Below are 25,678 nucleotides of genomic sequence, written 5' to 3'. Positions count from 1 at the left end.
CATATTCTTGTAACTTGAAGAGTTTTCGCAAATACGCAAAACATGGCCTCCTAGAAAGCGCACGCAGGCATTTAGGTAGAATCGCCTGAGCATGTAATTGCACGTATAACTGCAATTTCCCGCTTTACAAATGCCTCCCCCTGCCTGGCACTGGACACTTACTTATACTTGATGTGAACGTGCAGACCCTAGCTCTACTTTTCTGCTGGTTGTGTTTTTGCTGATGGCGATGTACACGTGCATTTGCACACATGAACACAAGTGCCTGGGCATTATAAACACATATATATTTGTCATGTATGGTATGTGGGAAGTATGGTTTGGTGCTGCCTCAACTCTGCCCTGTAAGATAAACTTACTTCACACATCTTAGCTAGCTCCTTACCTCCTCCTGGCAAGTAAGTCACTTCAGACTGACCTGCCTCCAAGCAGACCCAGGAGATGAGAGTCTGTCATTGACTTGCTCATTCAGTTTTCCCTCTATAATCATTTTTTATTTTCTAAGTTCGACTTCACCACACACCTGGGTCTCGCCCTCAGGGAGTCCCCAAGAGACTCTAGGTTAAGCTTGAAGTCTGGGGACTGGGATTACCAGCTGGGATTAGCTGCCAGGCCAGGTTGCTTGTTGGTCCTTGGAGAAGTGGTGCAGCCAGGCGGCTGGTTGGACCTGGGATTACAGCACGTGCACCCAGTGGTCAGAGAACGGGCCTGTGGTCTTTAAGAATCTTACTGACTCCTAATGTATCTCCGAGTGGGAAAGTTTTTAGTAGGAGATGGAGAGAATTAGGAAGGAGCAATGAAAGAATTTGCTTAGTGCTTCCTATGTTCCGGGCATTTTACATCCATGATCTCTTAACTTCATCACGCCCATGTGCAGGGTTGTTCCCCCACTGGAAAGCTCAGAACAGGCTAAGGGGAGTTAAGTCACTTGCCTAAGGTTACGTTTGTGTATAAATGGCAGAACTTGGATTTGAACCGATGCTTAGCTCTTAAAGGCATGTGAGGGCACCCAATTACAGGCTGGAGAGAGACTGGGAAGAGCGAGAAATCAGGCCCTGGCTCACTTGGGGAGGGAATATGCTGGCCGGCCCCCTCCCCCAGGAGTCACAGTTCCAGAGCAAGCTCTTGCCTCTCTTGCTGGACCGGGTCCCCAGGAGGCCTGCGTGGCTGCAGGCAGCCTGCCGGGCGCAGAGCCTGGCTCCAAGGCCAAGCTGGGCGGGAGGCAGCGGAGGGCTCCCGTAGCTCTGCCCCCGGCTTGCCTTCCCTGGCCTCTCCAGCCGGTGCCCGAGGCGGCGGCTCCGGAACGAGGGGAGACCTGAGTGAGACCTCTTCAAGCATCCTGTGGCTGAGCCTTTTCAGGATGGAGACGGCCGGGAGAAAGGGTTTAATTTTCCTTCCCGAAGAAATCACAGGAAACTGTTTGTAGCTTAAAAACTCCAACCCCCCCTCCCCCCTTTCCTCCCTCCCACTCCTCCTTTCCAGCCTCGCCCACCAGCTCCCACCAACTCCTGGCTCTTCTCTTCTTCTTGCTACTCCCCTCCCTCTCGGGTCTCCCGCCTTCTTGGAGCACGCGCTGCCAGGGCCCGGGGTGCCGGGCGGCCAATGGCGCGGCGGCAGGACGTGATGTCAGGCGCGGCTGTAGAAAAGGCGCGGACGCTTGGCTGGCGCGGACTGCAGAGCCGGGGCTGGGCTCGGCGCGCTCTTGGAGAGCATTGCGCGCGGCTGGGCCCGCGGCTGACGACTCCTCCTCCCACTCTGCTCCTCCTCCTTTTTCTCCTCCTCCTCTACCTCCTCCTCCTTCTCCTCCTGCACCTCCTCCTCCTCCTCTTCCTCCTCCTCCTCGTCAATTCTCCCGGTGGCTCGGCTCGGCTCGCTGGCTTTGGAGAAACCCGTACTCCAGTCGCCCACCCAACGTCTAAGCGGGTCGCCTTAGGCTGGGGGCGAACCCCAGGGAGAGGAAAGGTCCAGGCAGTTGAGCCGCCCCGGGCACCTAGACGCTCTCGGGTGAGCCCCGACCGCAGCCGTCGCCGCCTCGGGCAGACTTTGCGCTCCTGCGTTGCGCCCCGGGCGCCGAAGCCGGGCCGGCAATGCCCGCGGCGTGAAAGCGCCCGCGGCGGGCGCCGACCTCTGCCCTTGTCTCCCGCCCTCTTCCCCCCAGCCCCGTGCCCTTGTGACCCTGGCTTTGGCGCCGCCGCCCAGGCGCCCCGCGATGTAGCTGCCCCCGAGCCTCGGCGGGAGGCGTCCTGGCCGGCGGGCGCCCGGGGCCCGGAGCCCGGCCTGGGGGCGCAGCCGAGCTCGGGCGGGGCCGGGGCCGCGGTGGCGATGCACCGGGCCCGTTAGCGCCGGGAGCGCCAGGCAACTGAGGCGGGGGGCAAGCCCTCCCGCGGAGGAGCCGCGCCCCCGGCCCCGCCGGTCCCGCCGCGATGCTGTTCCACAGTCTGTCGGGCCCCGAGGTGCACGGGGTCATCGACGAGATGGACCGCAGGGCCAAGAGCGAGGCTCCCGCCATCAGCTCCGCCATCGACCGCGGCGACACGGAGACGGTAGGCACACGGCCGCGGGCCGGGGCGGAAAGCTGGGACGGGGTCGTGTCGGTCTGCGCCTCTGCTCCCCAAAGTTTGGGGGCACTTTGAGGAACGTTCTTCGTGCGGCACGGGACTGAGCGCTGGGGATCCGCGGATGGGGTTCAAGGCCTGTAGCTCTCGATTTGGGGGGCAAACCAGGCTGCTGGGGCAGAGGGAGAAAACAAGGTTGAAATCTAAATTTTAGACCCGGAGGGTGGAAGAGAGCATTTCTCCCGAAGTGGGAGCGAAATCCTGTTCACTGCCCGAGATGGCTCTCTTCTCTCTCAGTCGGTCTCTTTGGTCGCCAGTCCCCGCATTCTCTTCCACCACTCGGCCCTGGCCGCTGGCGGCTCGGAGAAGGGAGCTTGGGGCTCCGGACCGCTCGGGCGGGAGACTCCCGCCTCCTGGAAATCAGGGTTCCCTCCCCAGCGCAATTTCAGGGCTTGAAAGCTTCTGGGCCAGCGCTTTTCGTTGACCGTGGCCAGGGCCTCCTGGCCGCCCGACTGGGCCCGGCCAGGGCTCGAAGTTCAGGCTTCGGCCTGGCTCTCGCGGAAGGAGAGTCCGTTCGGATCTCCACACCTGGCTCCGCCGGCGCAGCCCCAAGGAGTCCATTCCTTGCCCCAGACCTCCCTCGGGGCCAGACCAGTAGACGCTGCCCAAGCTGGGCCCAGAAGTGACCTTTAGAGGCCGAGGAGGTGGGGAGCACGGGCAAAGTTTCTCAGCTCGAAAAGCGGCAGCCCCAGTGCCTCCGACTTTCAGGCTCCTCTTCCTGGGTTAAACGGTCCCAGCCTGTCGGCACAGCTGAAGATTTGGACTGGGCGTCTTGTGCACTCCGAGACTTTGAAGGGTGCCTCTAGATCCCACTCACCGTCTCTCAGGATTCTGGGACCTGCGACCTGCCCTGGCCTAAAAAGGACCCAGAGATCACTGTGGGCCAGGAATTCCTCTGCGTTTCTGGAGAGGAGTCTGTGTGGGGATTGACTTTTAAAGGTCATCTTAACCCTTCTGGGGGCCCCGCCGAGAAGCTCCTGTAAGAAACAGTTTGAGGAGCTTTTGGAGGGCTTGACGGGGGGCTTGACAGCCCGGGAATTTCTGGGAAAAGCGCAGAGGGGACAGGAAGGTGGGGAAATCGGTGGGAGATCTATCCAGGCCAGCAACTGGTCTTGGGCCTGTGGCCGGCTTGAGCTGTGCGGGCGGGCCTGGGTTCTGAGCCTCCCGGATATGGGCTTTTGGGGTTGGAGAGAGCACACCGCACACCCTGGCCGCTTCCTCCGCCTTTGGGGCCAGCCGGAGTTACCGAGAAAGCCACGGGTGCTGCGCGGCTTTACTGCGGCGGCAGGGTCGCAGGTTGACGCAGGCGCCGCCGTCTCCCGCCTCCCTCCCTCCGCAGACCATGCCGTCCATCAGCAGTGACCGCGCTGCGCTGTGCGCCGGCTGCGGGGGCAAGATCTCCGACCGCTACTACCTGCTGGCGGTGGACAAACAGTGGCACATGCGCTGCCTCAAGTGCTGTGAGTGCAAGCTCAACTTGGAGTCGGAGCTCACCTGTTTCAGCAAGGATGGAAGCATCTACTGCAAGGAAGACTACTACAGGTAGCCCCCCACCTCAGGCGGGACCCACTGCCTGGCAGGACTCCCCATCTCAGACGCAGTTTTGCCTGTCTCCTTTCTCTCCAGTCCCAAGGGAGGGTTCCCTACTCAGGTCCTCCCTTCTCCAAGCCAGCATGGATTGGGGGATAAACAGCAATTTGGGAGAACTCTTGGAAAGGTCTGTGAAGTACAGGGACCCAGAGAAAAGCAGAAGCTGCTGTGTTTTGAGCTTAGACCATAACTGTTTGGGTTGGGGGTCCTCGCATCCTTTTCTCTTTGAAGTTTCTTGGGTCAACCAGAGGAAACAGGAACAGCCCCCCCACACACACACACAAACCCAGGCAGTTTGAGCTGGTGTGAAACAAAGTTGGAGGGAGAGCTGGGGGATTGGATGGGGGCATTTCCGGGTCTTTGGTGGTAATGGGAGTGAAAGCTGGCCAGGATTAAAGAATTGGAATCCTTACAGACTCCAAGTTCCTTGTTTCTCCTCTCTGGGTTTAGGGGTAGGGTCTGTTTATATAGTCTCTCTCCTCTTTCTCTCCTTGTCTCTGTGTTTCTTCCAAATTACAAAGGTCTGTAGGATTCCCAGGCACTGGTGTGGAGGGCAGGGGTAAAGTTTCAGGAAGGGTAAGTGGGGGGTTTCTCCCCCACTCCTAAGCAAAGGCTTTCCTAGGGCTTGTTCAGGCTCTGGGTAAAGTAGTAGCCTTTGTAGGCATGAAGATAGTTAAGGACACTCTATTTCGGGGTAGGACCCAATGTGGGCCAAAATCCAATCCCCTCTTCCCCCATCTTCCAAGTTAAGACCCAGGTTGAACATCTTGAGGAGGGGATTTCCCCCATTGGCAGCAGCGGCACCTGGAGGAGGAATATGGGGGTCCCCAACCGTGTGTCCCCACAGTCCCTCCTTCGATGGTCCCTACAGGCGGTTCTCTGTGCAGCGCTGCGCCCGCTGCCACCTGGGCATCTCAGCCTCAGAGATGGTGATGCGGGCTCGGGACTTGGTTTATCACCTCAACTGCTTCACGTGCACCACGTGTAACAAGATGCTGACCACGGGTGACCACTTCGGCATGAAGGACAGCCTGGTCTACTGCCGCTTGCACTTCGAGGCGCTGCTTCAGGGCGAGTACCCCGCGCACTTCAACCATGCCGACGTGGCGGCGGCGGCAGCCGCAGCCGCCGCAGCCAAGAGCGCGGGGCTGGGCGCAGCCGGGGCCAACCCGCTGGGTCTTCCCTACTACAATGGCGTGGGCACAGTGCAGAAGGGGCGGCCGAGGAAGCGCAAGAGCCCCGGCCCGGGGGCGGACCTGGCGGCCTACAACGCTGGTGAGTGCGAGGCGCACCCAGCGCCCCCGTCGGGTTGGGGAAGAGTGTGTGGCGTCCACCCCCGCGAGCCGGAGTGAATCTCAGTGTGCAACATACACTTGTATATATGGCACTCTGTGTACTCTAGCCCTTAGTTTCCCCAAGCCCTAAGCACCGTAGGACCTGGCTGGGGGCACGTTAGCCTCCTGGGCTCCAGACTCTACGGCCTCAGCTGTAGCAGGACCAGGGGGTGCTTTAGTGTTGTCACTGAGAAATTTTTTAGGGGCGGCTTTTTGGTTGGAGTCTTCCCCTCACTTTGCTGGGCAGAAAGTACAAGGATAAAGAAAGCAAGGTGGAGCCCGCACCAAACAGGCTCTGGTTTGGCGAGGCTGCCGGCGGGAGCTGCGACGATAGATGAGCCAGATAGTTGAGCCAGGCGGGGCAATGAGGGTCCCAAGGGAAAGGACTGCCGGTGGCTGGGGGCACCGAGCTCGGCGTGGAGTGCGGCGGGTCCTGTGAAATGTGCTGAAGGCGGAAAGGCCCGGGAAATCTGGGCCCAGGAGCCTTTCGAGCAAGAGCAGCTCGTTATCCTTGGTTTGATCCTTCTGCCCCGCCAGGTCTCGGCTTTTCCTGGGCTCCTTCCTTGGAGTTCCCGGCGCCAGCGGGGCGCTGGGATGAGAGCTGCGACCCTCGGAAGCCGGCGCCTGGGGAATGGGATCGGGATAGGCCTGGCCTCGCGCCGGGGTAGGGTGGCGGGCTCGTTTCGCATTTCCGGCGTCTTTGAACCCTGGGCCGGTCTGGGGGAGGCTCTGCCCCCTCCCGCGCCCCTCTCGGCTCAGGACAGCTGCTGAGGTTCTGGGGCCCCGCAAATTGAACCGTCAACATCTGCCTGAAGTCTGCACGGCCCGGAAAGGTTTATGACTCCCCGGGCTTCTGAACCAGATAGAGTTTATTTGCTGTTATTCTCTTTCCTTCGTTTGCGGCAGAATCGGATTCTGGGATTTTGTTTTCTTCCTCCTTTTCCCCTTAGTCTAATGCACAAGTGGAAACAAAACAAAACAAAGCAAAACAAACCCAGGACTTCTCAGAGAGGGCAGGGCAGCGGTGGGGAAGAAATCAGGGTTATTTTGATCTTTAAAAATCCGAGCTGTCTGGGGAGAAAAATAAGGGGTTCTCCTGTTCGCTCCAACGAAATTGCTTCTTTAAAGATCATGGGGGGTGTGTGTCTCAGTGTGTCCAGCTGGGAGGAAAGCCCCCAGTCTGGTAGATGGCGAAGTGACCTCAGGCAAGTCCACGCGGGCGGATCATAGATTTGTCGAAGGCTCTGCCAGAGATACCACTCTCCAAAACTTCCATCCCTGATCTCCTACCGCCCTGAAAAGAGACTAGACCGAGTTTAGACCAGGTCCCTCAAACAAAAGCCTTGTCCGTGTATCAAGTATAGTTGGCCTCTGGTAAGAAGCAGCAGGCGCCCGGCCACTGGGCCCATGGAGTGGGGAGCGGGGTTGTTTTCCCCCCGGCCCCGCAGGTTCGCAACTGAGTTTGTAATTGAAAGGTAGAAAATTCAGAGACGTGTTTGTGCCTTTTTTTTTTTTTTTTGCTGTTCCGCCGCGTTCCCTGGCGAGGCTGCACCACACGGAGCAAGATGTGGCTCGAGGCTGAGTTTCGGGGAAGCTGGCACCTCCACAAGATATTCCCCACGGGTGTCATCTCCGTTCCGCTTTGGCCCCCCTCTCTCCTTTTTTCCCCTTTCGGTTCTCTCGGTTGCCCTTTCTCTATGTCACTCTCTCTCTCTCTCTCTGCGCCTGTCGCCCTGTTCCCTCCATCTCTCCCCGTGTGAGCGTCTCTGGCCTGGCTTGGCCCCGGGCTTCCTGGACTGATTGAAACCGGGCGCTGCGCGTCCGCGGTGGCTACGCGGCTGGCTTACTTGGGACTCCCGGGAGTAGGCTGGGAAAAGAGGGCACCTCTCTGGCCGCATGGCTGGGCCAGGCCTCCCCAGGTCTGGCTGCTGTCCTCCTCTGTCCTCTCTCCACGCGGACAGGAGAGGAATGGCCACAGCATGGGCCGTGGGGCTGCGGGGACTGGAAAAGGGGGTACCGTGGAGAGTGCGTCTGCGGGCGGCGTGTCCTGGCAAGTGTCTGTGTGTGCGTTTCTGACTGTGAAGACACAACCTTGTTTGTGCGAGTGTCGCGTACCCAGGAGCCCTGCCATATCGACCCCTCTTGCAAAGCCCACCGTTCTGGGGGATAGTGCGGTGGGGGAGAGCCCTTGTTTAAGGGCGGTGAGCTCCGGCAGAGCGGGATGGAGCGCCGTCGGTGCGCCAGTGCGCGGGTTGGGGACGAGCAGCCGGAGCCGCGGGGCCGCAGGTCGGCAAGTCCTTCCGGGGCGGTGGCCACGGCGGCCCTCCTCTGGCTGTCCCTCTGGTCGGAGAGTGCAGCCCGGGTCCCGGAGGCGGAACTGAAACCTCCCTGCAGCCCCGGGCAGGGCTGCCCCGCGGGCCGGCGGTGCGGACAAGGCGGCCAGGGCGGGTGAGAGGCCGGGGCCGCGCGCTTGGCCCCGGGGTTTGCGCGCCACGGCCGCGGGAGTCCCGCGCGGACCTGCCGGACGCCCGGGCCTCCCCCAGTCCCAGCTTTGTGTGTGTGTGCCTGGCGGCATAATTACTGATTTGATTCCAATCCATTATTTAGACAATTGAACCTACAATCTCGTCTTTAGTAAAATGAGGCGAAGTCAGATTTGATTACAGGTTCAGTCCCAGCGACAAGAGCTCGAAACCCGATGGGTTAATAACAGATCACGAGTAAATTATTCATGATTTTACGAGCTCTTTAGCTCCATTGAATCGGCCTAATTGAGAGGAAAAAAAAAAAAAAACCGGAGAGAGAAAGCCTGGTCCTCCCCCTCCCCTCGGCCCCTCGCTCCTCCCCGGATCCGATCCTGGGGAATCTCCACCCGCCCCGGGCGTCGGGGGCGGGAGTGAGGAGGCGTGGGGCACAGGCCAAAACTCGGCCCAACTGCCACTTCCACGCGGCCTTGTTCCCCTGCACTGCCCCCTGCCCTGGCCGCGGGCAGCCTCGGCCTCCCTACCTAGGGCCGGCTTCTTTTTCCCCCCCTCTCCCTCCTTTTCCCTTTTTCCTCACTCCCCGCTAGTAACAGCTTCAGAATAGGCCTCCCTGCAGGGACCCCTTGAGACCGGGGATTCAGTTCAGTAACCTGGACCCTCCACCACACATCCCCGCCCCGCTATTCCCGGGCCTCACTGTCCCCTAGGCTTGCTCTGTGTCTCTCCTGATTTCTTTCTGTCTTTGTAGCTGTCTCTCTCTCTGGTTCCCGTCTCCACTGCTTTCTTTTCCTCTGTCTCTTCTCTTTTTTTTCCTTGGCTCTGTCCATCTTCCCTCTCTACCTCCTTTCCTTTTTTCTCTCTTCATTCTCTTGGTCTTTCTACTTCTGCCTCTTTCTCTCCTTTCTCTGGCCTTTCTGTCTCCCTCCCCCAAAGTGCCTCCCTCCATCTAGGCCGCTCTCAGGGCAGGTCCCTTGGGTGCATGGGGCGCCGGGGTCCCCACGGAGCTCATTAACAGCAGCAAGGCCCAGGCGGGGGCTGGGCGGAGAGATAGGCCCAGAGATCCCCTGTGGGGAGGCCTGCCCTACCCTGCTGTGGAGCTGGGGACTGGGGGCAAGGAGAGGGTCGCTCCCTGAAGAGGGGGCAGGGCAGTTTCCATGGATCCCATTCGGAGTCATTTTCTGTTCCCCTTTAAATTGCTGGAACCCTGTTCTTCGCTCTGGGTACTGTCAGTGGGATGCAGCCCAGGCGGGGGACTTGGGTGCCTGTGGGAAGGGGCCCATAAGGAGATGAAGCCTTTTGCCAACTGCTCCAAGGTTAGAGACCTGACCTGCATCCTGCAAATTCTTTCTTCAGGGGGCTACTCCCACCTGGGCAAGGGGAGGAGTAGGCCACTGGGAGAGCAGGAGAACTTTAGAGATAGTGTTGCCAGATAAAATGCAGGACACCCCGTTAAATTTGAATTTGAGGAAAACAACAAATAAATTTTCATCGTAAGTGTATCCCATGCAATATTTGAATTTTAAATAAACAACGAATAATTTTTTAGTATGAGTGTATACTATGTGGTATTTGAATTTTAGGTAAACAACAAAGAAATTTTTAGTATAGATATGTCCTGTGCAATACTCGAGACATGCTTGCACTAAAAATTTTTTTCATTGATGACCTGAAATTCAAATTTAACTGGGAAACTTGTATTTTTATTTGCTAAATCTGGCAGCTCTATTGTGAGCATGTGATAGGGCATGAGATATATTCCCAGTTGCCCATTTTTGGGGGACCAAATTAATCTCTCATGAGGTTTTCCCCAAAGTAAGATCTTATGTGTGTAATGGCTCAGGATGTGAGGAGGGGATCTTGGAGAGGGATCCCGGGTGTCCCGATCAGCTTCCAGGTTGCCAAGCAACTACTGAGGCTGAGATTTCTACCCCTGTCCCCCACTCCTAGTGCCTTCCAGGCACTGGCAGCCAGACCCCAGCTGGGCCCCTTCTGGATGGGGATGGGTTCCCCAAACAGTCATGCTTCATCTTTGCCTGCCTTGGTGGTGTAGTGGAAAGAATAGGCAAGGACTACAGTAATGAATCTAGGCTCAGCCGTTACCATGTGCACGTGGCTTCATGTCTCTTAGCATTAGTTTCCTCATCTGTAGAATGGGGTGAATAGTAACAGCCACCCATTGAGCAAAGGCATATCCTAGGTGTCAAATACGTGTTGATTTCTTCCTCCAACTTCCTTCCTTTTCCAGTTAGAACTCTGCCAGTCTGTGAGATTTGCGAAGATCGCTTAAGTTCCCTGCCTCATTCACCCCATTTGTAAAACTGGGAAACAACTGCCCCACAGGGCAGTGGTGAAGATTAAACTACAAAATACAATTTCTGATCTTCAGGCAAATGCCTTTGGCCCAGGGGAGTCGTACAGTACTTTTGGGTGTGGAAACTGATGAGGACGAAATGAAAGCCAGTGGACAGATGTCAGAGACTTCCAGGTGCCTGCCCCAGGCATATTCGGGGAGACGGGTGACAGCCCCCTCCTTAGGGAGTGCAGAGGGAAGCAGAAAGAGTGTGGTCTCTGGAGTCTCTGTGCTGCTGGGTCCTCAGTCAAGTGACTTCTCTCTCTGAACCTCAGTTTCAACGTCAGTAAAAAAGGCAAAAATACTGCCTGGCTCATAGGGTTCTTTTGAAGATTCAAGGAGAACATTCCTGTAAAGCACATCACGTGGAGCGGAATAAGCCATCAACAAGTTTTAGCTGCTGCTGTTGTTATTCGTGTTATTATTATTGTAACATGGTGGCTCAGAATGGGTTTTGGATTCTCCTAGAGTTGCGTTTGAATCCAGCATTTACTAGCTGAGTGGCCCTGGGCGGGTCACTCTCCCCGGGGCCTCAAATTCCCCCGTAAATCTATAAAATGGGGATAAAATCTGTGTCTCAGTGCAGTGCGGGCACGCAGTGTGGTGCGGAGCTAGAAACTTTGGGTGGCGGGTGGGGTGGGCGTGGACTAGGCAGTGTGTGTGGGGGGCGAGTCAGGAGGTTCACCTGCCGCCTCTGCGTCCCCTCCCCAGCGCTGAGCTGCAACGAGAACGATGCGGAGCACCTGGACCGCGACCAGCCCTACCCGAGCAGCCAGAAGACGAAGCGCATGCGCACCTCCTTCAAGCACCACCAGCTTCGGACCATGAAGTCTTACTTTGCCATTAACCACAACCCCGACGCCAAGGACTTGAAGCAGCTCGCGCAAAAGACGGGCCTCACCAAGCGGGTCCTTCAGGTTAGCTGGGACCAGGTTGGGCGTGGGGGCATCTGCATCCGCCCAGATCTGGGGCGGAAGTCCTCTGCCGGCTGCAGGCCTTGGGAGGACCTTCTGCCCTGTGCCCGCCTTTCTCTTTGTTTACGGCTCCCGTTCTTTTTCCATCTCTTCCGTCTGTCTCTATTCGTCGTATTTCAGTCTTTTTTTTCCCCCCTAGCTTTACATCCTCGCTCTCCTTCAATTTTTTCCTGTTTTGTGTGTGGTACCCCTCTTTGTCTCCACACTCAGTCTCTTTCCTTTCTGGTAAACAATTCTTAGTTGCTATTTATTCAAGTGACACTCAAATACGTTCATATTGTAAAAGGTTCAAACATCTCAGATAAATCCAGCGCCGGCCCCCCCACCCCAGCCTTGGCCCCTCATCCCAGGAGGCCCATTCAAGCAGCTGCTGCTAACCAGTAGTTCTTTCTGCTTCTTGCTCCTCACTTGCCCTCTCTGGTTTCTCTCTTTCTTTCCATTTCTCTCTAGATTTTTCTTCTGTCTCTTTGTTGTTTCTCAGACTCTCCCAGAAGCAAGGTTTGGTGAAGTGAGCGCATGTGGGCAGATCCCTGGGGTGGGCCGGGGGAGGGGGAGAGGCTCTCCTGGGTCTGTCCGCAGGGAGCTGGAGGAAGTACATAGGCACCTCTGAAATTGGGCAGACTTGCACTTGTCTATGGATCAGGATGCTTTCCTGATGGAGAGGATCCAGGGCTTTCACCAGATTTCCAAAGGGTCTGTTCAGCTCCCCCAAAGATGTTGAAAAGTTCGGTGTGGGGAGTCCCAGGCTCCTACGTGAACTTAACTCATGGCTGAGCTTCAGGCCACTACTTCTCAACTCTTCAGCTCTTCCTTTTACTTACTGGGCAAAACACTTAACTCTTCTGAGCCTGTTTCCTCAGTGCAAAACAGACACATAAAAAAACCATCTACTCTTCAGGCTTATTGGAAGAGCCATTGAGACAATATTATGAGCCTGCCACAGTGTCTGACACTTAACTGCCCAGTGGATGGTAGCTAAGAATAACATTAACTAAATTAATCGACTCACTGATATTAACTAAGATGAATGATTTTTCAGGTCGCTGGACCTCAGCGTCCCCATTCATACAATGGTAAGGTGGGAGACTATCTCCCTTTATAGCGAGTCTAACCAGTTTATTCCTCAGAATGTGTGGTTGTAGGGATACTAATGCACATTTTTGGGTAAGAAAATCAACATATCAAGTAATTTGATTACGGGCTCAAAACAGGAGGGGAGGCGCTGAAATTCGAGTCCAGGCCAGTCTGACCCAACCTCCAGCTCCAGGTGGTGCGGGCTTGAGGGCGGGGTGGGGGCAGCGCCAAGAGGGTGATGGTGACGGCGAGGCGATGGACAAGGAGGGCTGCGCTGCGGCCCTAAGTTTTTCTGTGAATCTATCAGGAAAAAAAAAAAAAAAAAAGTAAGCAAGCAGTTTGTGGGTGACAGCGGTGGCGGGATGGAACTTGATAAGGGCGAGGGTCTGCAGATCTCGGGACCCGGGAGCCTGGCCCGCAGGCCAGCTTGGCCCGGTTGCCCCAACCTCTGAGCAACGTGAGCGGGTCTGGGACAGTTTGGTCTCGAGAGGCTCCAGAGACGTAGCGAGGGACGCGGGGACTGGCCAATGGGGTGCTGATGCGCCTCTCTGGGCCCGCCCCCGGCCCTGGCGCTCTAGCGCCGGCCCTACCCCTCCCTCCGGGTTGAGTCCGGTTTGCCAGCGGGGGTCCTTTAGGCCTGAGCAGACGATCTCCCTCGTCTGTTTCCCTCGGACTTAACCTTCTTGGAGGGACCCTCCCTGGCATCCCCTTAGTTCCTCAGCCCCAGGCGATTTCGACGGAGGCTCCCTGGCTGCCGCACTTTCTCTGGTTAGTAGGAAACTTTGTTTCTTCGCTTATCTAGATGGCCTTCTGGTGTGCTGGTGGGGGCAGCTCCTCGAGTCAGGCCCTGGAAGCAGGCACAGGCGGGAGCAGGGACTTGGAGTCAGGCAGAGCTGGGTTCAGGGAGACCTGAGTTTAGTTCTGCTCCTCTACTTGCCGGCTATGTGTCTGGGGACAAATCAGTTACCCTCTCTGAGCCATAGCTTTCTCATCTGTAAAATGGGCACCATTAGGGTGCGTAACTCTCTCTCAGTCCCCTAGGTTAAATAGAGCACGCGCCCACAGCCGAGTCTCAATCTGGAGGGAGAAGCCAGTGTCTTCTGGCCTTAGTGAGTCTTGGTTACCGGATTTCGTAGCAAATCGGATGCCTAGCATAGTTATCTCCCATTCTTTCATCTGACCAGGATCTATTGGCACCAGGCCCTGGGGACACAGAGATGAATGAACCGCAGTCCTGTTCCTGAAGATATTCACCTGTTAGGTGTAGAGACAGACCTGCATTCAGTTTCCCATAGTGTGATAGGTTAGAGTACGAGTTCTGTGGGACACCAGGGGAGGGATCAGCTACCCTATGTGAGGAAGGGTTCGCCTGAGGGACCTGGGTGGATGCTTGCCATGTCCCATGCTTCCCTAGAATCCTGAGCCGGGGCCACTCACACCTGCATAACTGTTCTACCATAGGGCCAGGGGCATGGGACTAGTTTAGGGAGAAAAACACTGACCGTTATTGTGTGTCTATTAATCAATAAATGTTTATGTGCTCTACTATGTGTCAGGTACTTTGAAAGGCCTATGAAATACATTTGTTCATGGACAGCCTCACTGTCAGGTCTCATGATGCCTTCTCCCCCACTGAACAAATGAGAACTTTGAGGCCCAAAAGATTTCCACTTGCTCCTGGTCACACATTTGCTGGCAAGTAGCAGAGCTGGACCCATCTGATCAGTGGGCATTGCTCTTTTCTCCCTTAAGCCAACCCAGCAGTGACTGCCTCTGGGTGCGAGTATCATCTGGGGCCTGCGTGTCATTGTGGGTGGGCGCAGTCATACCTGTAAGGCTACCAGACCACTTCCCTCCTCTCAGACCTCCAAGTCTCCTGCACAAATTTTTAATGTTCCCTAACAGCACAACTGCCTATGATTAGGCAGTAGTTTGCAAAGCATTGTCTTTCCATCCACTTGTCTACCTTTTACCTTAATATATTCCTGTCCAGTTCATAGATGAGAAGCTTAGGACATAGTGAGATGAAGTTCATTTGCTTGAGGTCACAGGAACCAGGCATTGGCAGTGGTGGGGCTCTCTTCCAGGCGGCCTGACCGCTGATGGGCCAGCTGGGGGAGATGGGAGGGAAGCCGATTTGGCTGGGGCAGCTGGTGGTATGGCTTCAGAAGGTAACGGCCTGGTTCCGATCTTTTCAGACTTACCAGCAGTTTGATTTGGGCACTTTAACTTTTCCTCTTTGAGCCGAATCTGTGAAATGGAGATGATAATAGTGTGTACCCTGAGGATTCCTGAGGATTGAGACAATGAATGGGAAGGCTCCGGCATGGTGCCTGCTGGTACAAAGTAGGTGCCGGTGAAATGGTTCCTCATCCCTAGTCTACACCAGCCGAGTGGTACTAGGCCTTGGGTGCCCCCTGCAGGTTGTGGTCCCGTTCAGCCCTTCAGAGAATGCATGGCAGGGACAGGTTGAGGTTGAGGCTGTGTTCCCAGAAGTGTTGGGTGTGAAGGGTGTGTGTGTGTGTGTGTGTGTGTGTGTGTGTAGGGGGTATGGAATCTGTAATGCATAAGTACCACCAATGTGGTAATCCTGGGACGCAATAGCTCTCCTGGAATTTGGAGTCAGCCGAAGTGAAGTCCAGACTCAGCTCTCCCACTTACTCTTGGAGTGATCCTGAGCAAGTGACTTAACCTCTCTGAGCCTCAGTGGCCTCTGCTGTGTAAGGAAGGCAATAATAATACTTCACTAGGTCGTTGCCACAAGTCAATGAGATAAAGTGTAATTTATAAAGCGTATTAGGGACTCGTACATTAATTTCGTGCACATTTACATAGCAGGGTTCATTCGGTCTACCAGCCTCTTTTGCACACACTTAAAAAGTTTAATTACCTTCGTTTTGCAGATGGGGAAACTGAAGTTCAGAGAGGCCAGGACCCTTGCCCCAAGTCTTACAGATAGTAAGCGATGAAGCTAGGAGTCAACCCCAGATGGGTCTGATTCTGTAGCTCTTTCGTGCACAGACTGGTTCCCCAACCTTGGATCCAGCTGCAGAATGCAGCAGGACAGAAGGGAGAGGGGGAACGAGAGGGTCAGAGATGCCATGTCTTGGTAGGAAAGCAGGAATCCCATGGTAAAGTCCTAAATGCATAGAGAATGCTCAAATTTGTCATCTTCAGCGGTGTGACAATCACAATACCGACTTTCCATCAGTGGGCAAGGTGACCGGGAGACAGAATGGCCCCTTGGACAGAGGTCCATTAAGACATTAAGCTTTGCAGATGCTTGGAGACCGTTTGTCAGCACATCCTGTCTCTCTGAGTTGCCTCCTTCCTGGGGGAGGGCCAGGAAGGCAGACTGTTAAGATGTTCTGGGCTTGAGGAGGGGGGTGGTGAGCTGATTGATTTGGATGGGTGAAGGTCTCCTTAGGAGTTCCTGGTGTGCCTTTGAAAGAAAATACATTGTAACCACTAACAGTTTAAAAACATTTTTCAGATGTTGAGTTAGTCATCATTAATCCGTGTGAGAACTCAGAAGCTGAGAACGCTGGCTTTCCCCTGTTCACTCGCTTATTCGACAAATACGCTGGCCTTCTGCCACATTCTGGGTGGGGAGGGAGGCACCGAGGACCGAGCCATGACCCAGACAGTGAACAGAGCCCGCTGGAACATGTACTCCAGAGGGGACGCAGAGGCGTAAGGTGTTGTGGAAGTAATCAAAACAGTGATATGATTAGTCTCTTCATTTTTCTTCATATGTGAACTGTCTCGTGACAAAAAATATTTTTTGAATGATTCCAGGACCAAGTAAGTTTGGGAGATGCGAAAGGCTGAGTATGTCTTTTGTCTTGGAGATCAGAGCACGTCAACATTAAGACATTGAGATGGTGAGGAGATTCAGTTTGGTCTACTCTGACAGCTCCCACATTTATGTGGCCACAGAACCCTCGCTTAACTCTCAACAAGAATAAAATGGAAGTGCTAGGAAGGATGAACACAGGGCTGCAATGAAAGCACGTCACACGGTGACCCGACTTGGTAAAGGAGGTAGTCAGGAATGGCTTCCCTGAGGAGGTGAGGTTTAAATGAGAGTCAGTCACTTGGAGGTTCTTTGAGCCTCAGCTTCCCCACCTGTAAAATGGGGAGAGTGAGCATTGTTCCACCTGTCGTTGGCACAGGGCTGTGGAGAGTATGTGATCTCGTCGCAGATGCTTGAAGCTGGATGGAGTTTCCAAGGTGACTGAGCCTGAATCTGGTATTTTAGAAGGGAGGAAGCTAAAGCACAGAGGGGTGGAGCGACCCACCTGAGGCCCCACAGCAAAGAAGGTGTAGTGCTGAGGCTAGAACCAAGGGCTCGTGATGTCCAGTCCAGTGCTTATTCCTTTCCGTTCCTTAAAGCCTTTTATATTTTTATAAAATAATAGAGCCATCATATAGACAGGTTAGAAAAATAGGGGAAAAATCACCCACGTAAGAGCGCAGGAACCCGAAAATCCAGGTGCGCAGTTTAGAAGCAGTGAGTAAGGGCGCGGACCCAGCCTGCCGAGTTCACACCTCAGCTCCGTCTCTTCGGTTGAGCTCCGTGCCTCAGTTTCTTCACCTTGCCATAATATTAGTGCTTAAGTGTAAGTCACTATGATAAGTTAATATGTGTAAAATGGTTAGAACTCCGTTTAGATAATGCCTGACACATAGTGAGTGAATAATATTTGTTGTTATTTTTGTTATGAAGTTTCAATACCAAAGGACATAATTTTTTAATTCTTTTTTCTCACATAACATTCGTCATAAGACATTTCCTCTTCAACTGGGTGGAGTGGCTGTGACTTTCCTTGCCCCATCCAGTCAGACGCTTTGGATGCAGCTGTTAGTTTTGATGTTATTAAAAAAAAAAAAAAAAGTCACAATTGATGCCACTGGGCATGAAGCTTTTGTCTTTTGTCTGGTTTCCTCGTCGACCCAGGAGGAGATTTGTGAGGCGAAACACAGCCTTCAGGGCCAGCTGGTGCCTGAGGAGAGGACACGTGGAGTGTGGGCTCCCTCATCCACCCGGGACTTACTGGGGTGCCCTGTGCCACGGGCCAGGCACGCCCCTCAAATGAAGAGAGTGTGCCGGCAGTTTCAGAAGCCGAGCGAGGAGACCAGATCGCCTCCTTTCTTATTGCAGCTTCCCTAGAATCCCAGCCTGTCAGAACCCCCAAGAGGCCATAGAGCTCATGCGATGGGGTCCGATGCTCTTGTTGTACAAGTGGGGAAACTGAGGCAGGCCCCGAGGTAAGGGGCTCACCTGCGGTCATTTAGCTGGTCGGGAGCAGAACCAGAACGGAAGCTCCATACCGTCCTCTTTCCACTGTACCACAGTTACTTCTCTGCTCATTTTTTCGTTTGTTCGTTCATTCATTCATTCATGCATGCATATATTTACTTACCGACTCATTCAGGAGCATGTGGTAGGGAGAACATGGATGTTTTATGGCAGATAACCCTGGATTCCTAGATTCCAGTCTCCGCTTGGCCTCTGTGTGACCCTAGTCAACCTTCACCTCCCTGAGCCTCTCTGGCTTTAAATCTGTAAAACGGTGATAATGATCCCCCTACCTGGCTCATCATGGAGGTTGCCTGTGACCGTGCATGGTAGAGAGTGACCTGATGCCTGGCACATAGTAAGAGGTCCCTGAATGTTGTGTCGTTATTACTATTAACTCAATGCATATTATTCATTCTTAACCTTTGCCGGTCCCTGTGCCATGTCCCCAGGAATACGAAGATGACTCAGACAGGCTCCCTGCCCCAACAACCGCCCAGGAGGGGACTTTTTGACATACCTGGGAGAGAATTCTGGTGAAGCCCCACTGAAGGTGAAAAACAAACCCAACACGAAACCCCACAGCAGCCACCTTTTAGGTTGAGTTGTTGATTTTTATCCACCGGATTTCCAATGCCTCAGATCTAGGAAAGCAGAAAAGGAAGATAGTGTCCTCGTTTACAAACCACTGTTAAGGGCGATGATGGAGAAATGGCATACAGCTGGCAGCTAACCGGTTCCAGTCCTTCCCAAGGGCTCGGAGCCCCACACCCAGGAGCCATGCGCCGCCCCCGGGGTTCCCCGCTCAAGCTGCCTCTTCGATAGACACACAGGCCAAGATGGTGGCAAAGGGTGACATTAAGGCTCCAGCCTTCCTCATCTGACCTGCCACGGGAGCGGGGAAGTCACCTCCTCTCTCTGAGGGCCTCTGGGGCTTTCTCTGTCTGTTTTCTCCATTGGCCATTCCTGGGCTTCAGCAGGTCACAGAGTCTCAGCCCTGTAGATTCCGGCAGGCTGGGCAGGGAAGGGCCCTCCATCTCCAGAAGAGCACGTGAAGGGCGGGTTAGAAGCACTGGGCTTATCTGCAGGCCTCCAGAAGAGGTGATGGGCTTGCTCTGGGCTCCAGGCCAGGGAAACTGGGCTTTCTTCCTGGGAAGATCCAGCGTGTGGGGAGAGAGCTTTGTTTCCTGACTTCCCGGGGTCTGTGTCTCCCTCCTCACTCCGAGATTCTCCCGGCTGTGCTTTTAATTGAACCCAAATTGTATCAGGCCACCAAAAAGGCGGTGTGAGGCCACAAGGCCCCTGTAGTTGGGGTGGTCCCCAGGGGAGGGTGGGGTCAGGCGTTGGCCCATACGCGCCTGTTTGAGACACTGTGAAGACAGGCAGATGCAGGCACATCTGGAAATACGCAACTGGACACCCAAGAATCTGCAGAATCCCCCAAGGCCCTGTGTTTTATGGGGAGGCTTCTGGCGGGTGTTTTCCTCACGCAAAGGGAAGTGAGGGGGCCCTGCCTTTCAGGCTTCTTTCTTTGAGAGATACAGCCCCCCCCCCCCGCCCCCAGTCGCCTGGATTTCCTAAGCCTTTCCCAAAATACTTCCAGGAGCCTTGGGTATAGCCGGATAGCTCCGTGCAGTTAGATGGCTGGGCATACTGGGGGTGGGGGTGGGCGTTGGGTCTGTGTTGATGAGTTTCTGTGCTCATCTTCATGAGTGTGTATAGGCTCGTGTGCAAAGGTGTGGATACGTGCGTGTATCTGTGCTGCAGGAAAAATGAAAGTAAACCCTTGTTCTGTCTCTCCGGTATTCTTTTCACACCAAGCTCAGTTCCAACTGTGTAACCCGCCCCACCGCCCTCATAAACGATGCTGGGACGTGGCCAGTTGGGAGAGGGAGTCCGCAGGTCACAGCCTCCTTGGCCTCGCTTTACTCTGACAGCTGTCCCTACGCTGCCCACCCGTCCCTGAGACCCGACACCCAGTGGTCCAGGACACCGGTGGCTTCAGCTGATGGTGGTGGGGAGTAGGATCCATGTCTGCTTTCTCTTAGTAACTCCTTATCGACTGACTTCCGTCTTCTTAACACCATTCTGGTATTTCCCAGACTTAGTGTCCGTGAAGCGCTTCAAAAATTGTACCAACAAGCATCCGTGGCATCTATTGCGTGCCTAAAGGCGACTGCTGAAAAAATGAATCTCTCAAAATTGTGGAAAACGATCAGGATTGGGTGTGCACCAACCTCCCTGAACAGCACTGTCCAAAAGAAATGCGACATGGCCACATACGTAATTTTGCATTTACAATTTTCTAGCAGCCACATTAAAAAAGCACAAAGAACCTGGCAATATTAACTTTAAGAATATATTTTGTCAAGCTCAGTATATCCAAAAGGTTATCATGTCAACATGTAACCTGCATAAAGATTATTATTGAGACAGTCCACCTTCTCTTCTTTCATACTAAACCTTCAAATCGGTCGTACGTTTTCACCTACAGACTAGTCACATTCGGGCTAGTCACATGTCAGGTGTTTAATAGCCACATGTGGCCAGTGGCTATGATATTGGAGGGCGTCACTCGGCTCCAGAACCTTCTGACAGTACTAGCCCATGAGGGAAAAGGACATTTTTATTTTATTAAGAGAAAAATATGGTCACCCTTTAATTTTCCTCCCGACCCCCACCCCCGCTCCCATCCCCCACCCCGCTACCGCCCTGCAAAACGTTCCCTCTCACCCCACACAGGTCTGGTTTCAGAACGCCCGGGCCAAGTTCAGGCGCAACCTCTTACGGCAGGAAAACACGGGCGTGGACAAGGCCACGGAGGCGGCGCTGCAGACAGGGACGCCGTCCGGGCCAGCCTCGGAGCTCTCCAACGCCTCGCTCAGCCCCTCCAGCACGCCCACCACCCTCACGGACTTGACTAGCCCCACCCTGCCAACTGTGACGTCCGTCTTAACTTCTGTGCCTGGCAACCTGGAGGGCCACGAGCCTCACAGCCCCTCACAAACGACTCTCACCAACCTTTTCTAATGACTTGCGCCCCTCCCCACTCTCCCCCTTGCCCCTGACCCCACAATTTCTTTAAAAAAGAAATTATCTTTAGTTGAATTCCAAGTGTATTTTAAAATAGAGGCTTTGAGCAACTAACTAACCACATTTTAGGATCTCGCCTGGGAACAGAGGAAGAAGAGAACTGTGCGTCCGGCTGACGAAGCGGTGTGGACCGAGGAATTACTTGGAAGATCTATTGCAACACAACATTTGTGTCACTGTACAGTTTTGTGGACTGAGCGAGGAGAAACAACGAATAATTTAAGTTGGCTAGAGCTTCTGTATTTTCAAAGACTGCCACGTGCCTTAGGAACACTGTTTTATCTCCATGCTTTGGACGACCTGTTCATTTTTCTCTCCCTCTTTTTCTCTCTGTATATTTATGACCAGAGCAAAAATGTAAAAAAAAAAAAAAAAAAAAAAAAAGTTTGTTACTTTGAATAGTCCTAAAAAGAAAAAAAAAAAAGGAAAAAAAAAATCAAACCCCTTCCAATGGTCGCTTTGTTGTTTTAGAATTTTAAGGTGGAAGTCTGTTCGAATATCAGAATTTGTAAAATCTAACCAGTAATAAAACCACTTATTGAAACTAGTCCGTGCCGCTGCTGTCTAGTGGGCCGTGAAATTCATAGAACTTAAGAAGAGTCTTACTGAAATCTGGAGATAAATTCCAGGGTCTTCCTTATTTGTCTATACTATTTATTTATACTACTTTATAAATATTTATTTATAATATTCATGGGACCCCTTTTCTGTGCCAGGCTTTTGGGACAGATCGGTACAATCCCTACCCTCAAGGAATTTGGAGTGGAGGCAGAGACAGACGAGAGGTAATCTTAAGACAGCGTCGTATGTGCTTAAAGCCTAGACTGACTCATTTTTTGAAATGTTACACACACACACACACACACACACACGCACACACACAAACACCACTGTCATTGCTATATGATCCCTGGCAAATAGTAAGAGATCAATAAATTTTTTGGAAACTTTGAAATTGATGTATAATATGCATGAAGTGCACATGTCTGAAATGAACAGCTTGATTACTGTTTACCAGATGAACACACCCACGTAACCCCCACCCAAGTCAAGATTGTCATTATAGCATCCAGAGGGCTCCCTTGAGCCCCCTCTCAGGTAACCCCTCCCAAGGTAGTACTTAACCTGACTTATAACACCATTGGTTAATTTCATCTGTTTTTGACCAATACATTTTTGCTGAATAAATTCAGAACCACCCAAGGTTGGTCAACCTGCCTGAGGTCAGGCATGATTTGAATGAGGTCTGTCTGCCTCCAGACCCCAAGCGCTCTGCCTCAAGCAGACACATACACGTCACACATATACAGTCACATGTCCCAGCACAGGGGTTAAGAGCCTCAACTTTTCTACCTGTCAAATCAGGTGCTAGAATCTGTACCTCATCAATGACCGTGTGAGAGAATGAGAGCAGAGAGCCTGGCCTGCGGACAGCCGCACGGATACGCCACAACACCAGGTACTCCCAGGGACTCACCTGTGTCCCAGATACACGTGCACTCGGAGGCACTCATGTGTGGAGAGACCACAGACCGAGGTGCTCACACCCAGACAGCCCCATGCAAAGACACACACACACATGCAGATTCTCACAGACATAAACAGGCCCAGACGCTCACAAATACATCGAGACAGACACTTGGACCACCCTGCCCAGGGAGACCCGCGCACAAACCCAGATGCCAACGTTCGCAGGCGCGCAGACGCCCCCGCACAGCCTGGCTGTGCCCCTTGCTCAGGCCTGGACAGAGCCGAATCTGATCCCTAGCTCATCTGTCAGCATTGCCACTCAGACGGAGCAGGCCCTGGAATGATGCCCGGGGGGGGTCCCCCCGCCTCCCAGCGCCTACATGGGAGCAAGTTTAGAAGCAGAGCCTGCTGTTGGGCCAGGGATGAGGGCTGGATGGAAGCACTGTGGTGGGGAGGTGTTACCCTCCACCAAGCCAGAGGCTGTGAGAGAGACACACAAGGCTGAGAGACTCGGAGAGAGTGACAGAGACAGGGAGATGGGGGAGAGGCAGAGAGAGAGAGAGAGAGAGAGAGAGAGAGAGAGAGCGCGGCAGAGTCCGGCAGAAAGCAGAGCACTGAGAGACAGAAAGGGACAGTAACAAAGATACACACAGACAGAGAGACAACAGCAGTGCCAAAGACACAGCCCAGAGAAAGGCCAGAAGACAGTAGACAGAAATGGAAAGAGACGAGGACCGCGACAGAGTAGTGAAGAGGCAGAGAGACGAAGAGAAAGGGATCCATCCGCACAGAGACTAAGAAACAGTGTCAAAGACGCAGGAGGAGAGAAGATGAAACAGAGAGAAAGACTGCGGTTAAGAAGAGAAGACTCAGGCGGAGGGACACCCTGGGGCAGACGCAGAGGCTGAGAGAGGCCAAGGCGGACAGAGATGGTCACTCTGAGGCCGGTAAAGAGTCGCTCAGAGGGAAAAGGTGAAACCGAATGACAGACAGAAGTAGGAGACCCAGACTGAGGACGAGACAGGCAAAGGAAAGCAGGCACTGGGCGGCCAGAAGGCCGACCGCGGCTGCCGGCCCAGCTCTGTTCGCTGGCGATGGGAGGGAGTCACCATTGCCGTGTGTCACTCTGGAGCACAGTCCCCACCTCCCTGAACACTGGCTACAGAGGGGACCGAGGGGACATCACCAAGATCCCCGGGGCTCCAACATGCTGTGGATATTGGGAGCCTCTTGGTTCTTGGGACGTACATCTAGGCCTGGCATTAGGTCTTGAATGTGACCTTCTTCTGTCCTGTGTCACCCTACCAAGTCTCCTTTTCTCCAGAGTGCAGAGATCTGGAGCAGATGGAAGATACCTTCCACAGTCTTCTCCGCCCTGAAAGCATTTTGGTAAGGTACTTAGCCACCCTGAACTTCAGTATCTCAATCTGCAAAATGGAGCCTGTGGTATCTGCCTTGCAGGGGCATTGTTAGGATTCCATGAGAGAACAGGTAGGTGCTACACTCGTGGTGTGACTAAATACGAGGGCGAGGGCGGCTGCAGAGGTGTGAGGAATGGTCTTGGGAAGTTGGGAGAGCCTCCAGGCAGGACGTGATCACTGTGGTGCGATCTTGAATGAACCGCAGGTGGAGAAGGGAGCAGGGCAAGCATCTGGCAGAGGAAACAGCCAGGCCATAGGCAAGAAGATGGAGAGCGTGTTTGGGAGGGAAGAGTAGTTTAATGGCTAGGGGTGCCCCTGGACTGCCGGGTGAGGCTCAGCTCATGGATGGCCTTGAACATCAACCGGAACTTGGTCCTGGGGGCCTCGGGAAGCTGTGTCTGACTCCCCTGTCCTTTCTGAGGCTGCAGGCTCCCTTCTCCACCATGTAGTCAGCTTCCTGGTTTGCTGCTGTGGCCTGTGTGTTCTGCTGGCAAGAGTGGTCACCTCTAGGCTTTATCTGCCAGTCGAATCCCCAGGGAGGGCTAACCTGGCCCCTCTGGCCCCTGGAGACTTTAGGAGTGCCAGCAGATCTTCATAACTTCCTTTCCTCCTCTCCCCCTTTGTCTCTCCCTTTCTCCTTGGTTCTGTGCTGGGCACTGGGGACTGGGGATATGGAGATGTTTTGGCCAACAACCTGTGCCTCTGGCTCCTGGGCTCTACGCGACACAGATACATCAGTAGCCAGCCACTGTCCAGCATGAGGGAAGCCTGGGGTTACGGGAGCCCCAAGGAAGGAGAGTCTGGTAAGAGTCCCACACAACTTGCAATGCCTTTGAGGTGGTGATCTCATTGCGTCCTTCCCACAGCTCTCTGGGGCACGGATTGTCATTCCATTTCACAGAGAAGGAGGCCAAGAGGTCATTTACCCAAGACCACACAGCTTGGGGGCCACGAAGATATTTTCATTTCCATTTAATCCAATGCAGCTGGCATGTTCCAATCCCTCCGCCATGCCGGGCACTGCGGCTCGGGGCACCTGGGTCATTCAGGCTCATCCTGGGTGGGGTCTTGCGGGAGCAGACCCGGTGGAAGTGAAACTGGGACGGGGGGTTTGGGAGGCTGGAGAAGCCCCGAAGAGGCTGCTACCAGGAGATGGTGTTTTGGGGAGGGGGGGACTTTTTGAGTTAGGCGAATGACCTGGAAGTGCTCGAGGCTGCAGGGGGTTAAGGGAGAGGGCAGAGCAAATGTTCAGGCTGTGGTATTTTTCCACCGGCAAGCGGCACCCACGTGGGCAGGGGAGAATCGCTGCGAATCTGGGGAGCTGGAAGCAGCCTCGAAAAGCCTCAGAAGCACTGCAGCAGCTCTCCCAAATGCCCTCCCGGGCTCCCCACCACTCACTGGGGAGGGGCCCGGGCTGGGGCAGCTTTTCAAAACATTTTTATTATGGAAAATTTCCAACATATACAAAGCAAACAGAAGTGTATAATGAACTCCCAAGTACTCATTGGCCGGCTTCCACTGTTACCAACGCTCACTCATTCCTATAACATCTCTACCTCTACCCACTCCCCGCTCCCAGTCTGGTGATGATGATGATGACCTGTGTGTCTTTTAAAAGTCCCTCGGGGGTTCCGATAGGCAGTCCGAGTTGGGGACTGTCCATCTGACCTCTTCGTTTTAGGTATAAGCAATGTAAGCTCAGAGAGGGGAAGAGACTTACCTAAGGGTACCCAGCCCAGAAGCAGCAGAGCTGGGTCCATCTTGCTCAGGGACCCTTATTGAGTACCAGGCCCTGCGCTGGTCACTGGAGATAGCAGTGGATAAGTGAGCGCCTGCCTTCATGGAACTTCAGAGTCTAGTGGGGGATACAAATGTCGAACAGCCTCACAAGGAACTACCTAACGATGTCTGTGATGAGACATATGTGGAACCTGGAGAGCATCGGCACAGGCGAGGGACAGGATGGCTTCCT

At 54.1% G+C, this 25,678-nt stretch overlaps 1 protein-coding gene across 1 annotated transcript; it reads left to right on the top strand.

Moving 5' to 3' along the window:
• Positions 1 to 1,674: 1,674 nt before the first annotated feature.
• On the top strand, positions 1,675 to 21,362 carry LHX2 (LIM homeobox 2). Its single transcript, XM_016137428.2, has 5 exons — positions 1,675 to 2,543; positions 3,955 to 4,157; positions 5,077 to 5,480; positions 11,084 to 11,289; positions 20,465 to 21,362. Exons 1-5 carry the CDS (start codon positions 2,424 to 2,426, stop codon positions 20,750 to 20,752), a joined length of 1,221 nt encoding a protein of 406 aa, XP_015992914.2. The 5' UTR covers positions 1,675 to 2,423; the 3' UTR covers positions 20,753 to 21,362.
• Positions 21,363 to 25,678: the final 4,316 nt, after the last annotated feature.

Source organism: Rousettus aegyptiacus, unplaced genomic scaffold, assembly GCF_014176215.1.
Source record: "Rousettus aegyptiacus isolate mRouAeg1 unplaced genomic scaffold, mRouAeg1.p scaffold_m13_p_3, whole genome shotgun sequence".
Classification (NCBI taxonomy): Eukaryota; Metazoa; Chordata; class Mammalia; order Chiroptera; family Pteropodidae; genus Rousettus; species Rousettus aegyptiacus.
The sequence above is the reverse complement of the archived record's forward strand: the minus strand, read 5'-3'. Positions and strand labels throughout refer to the sequence as shown.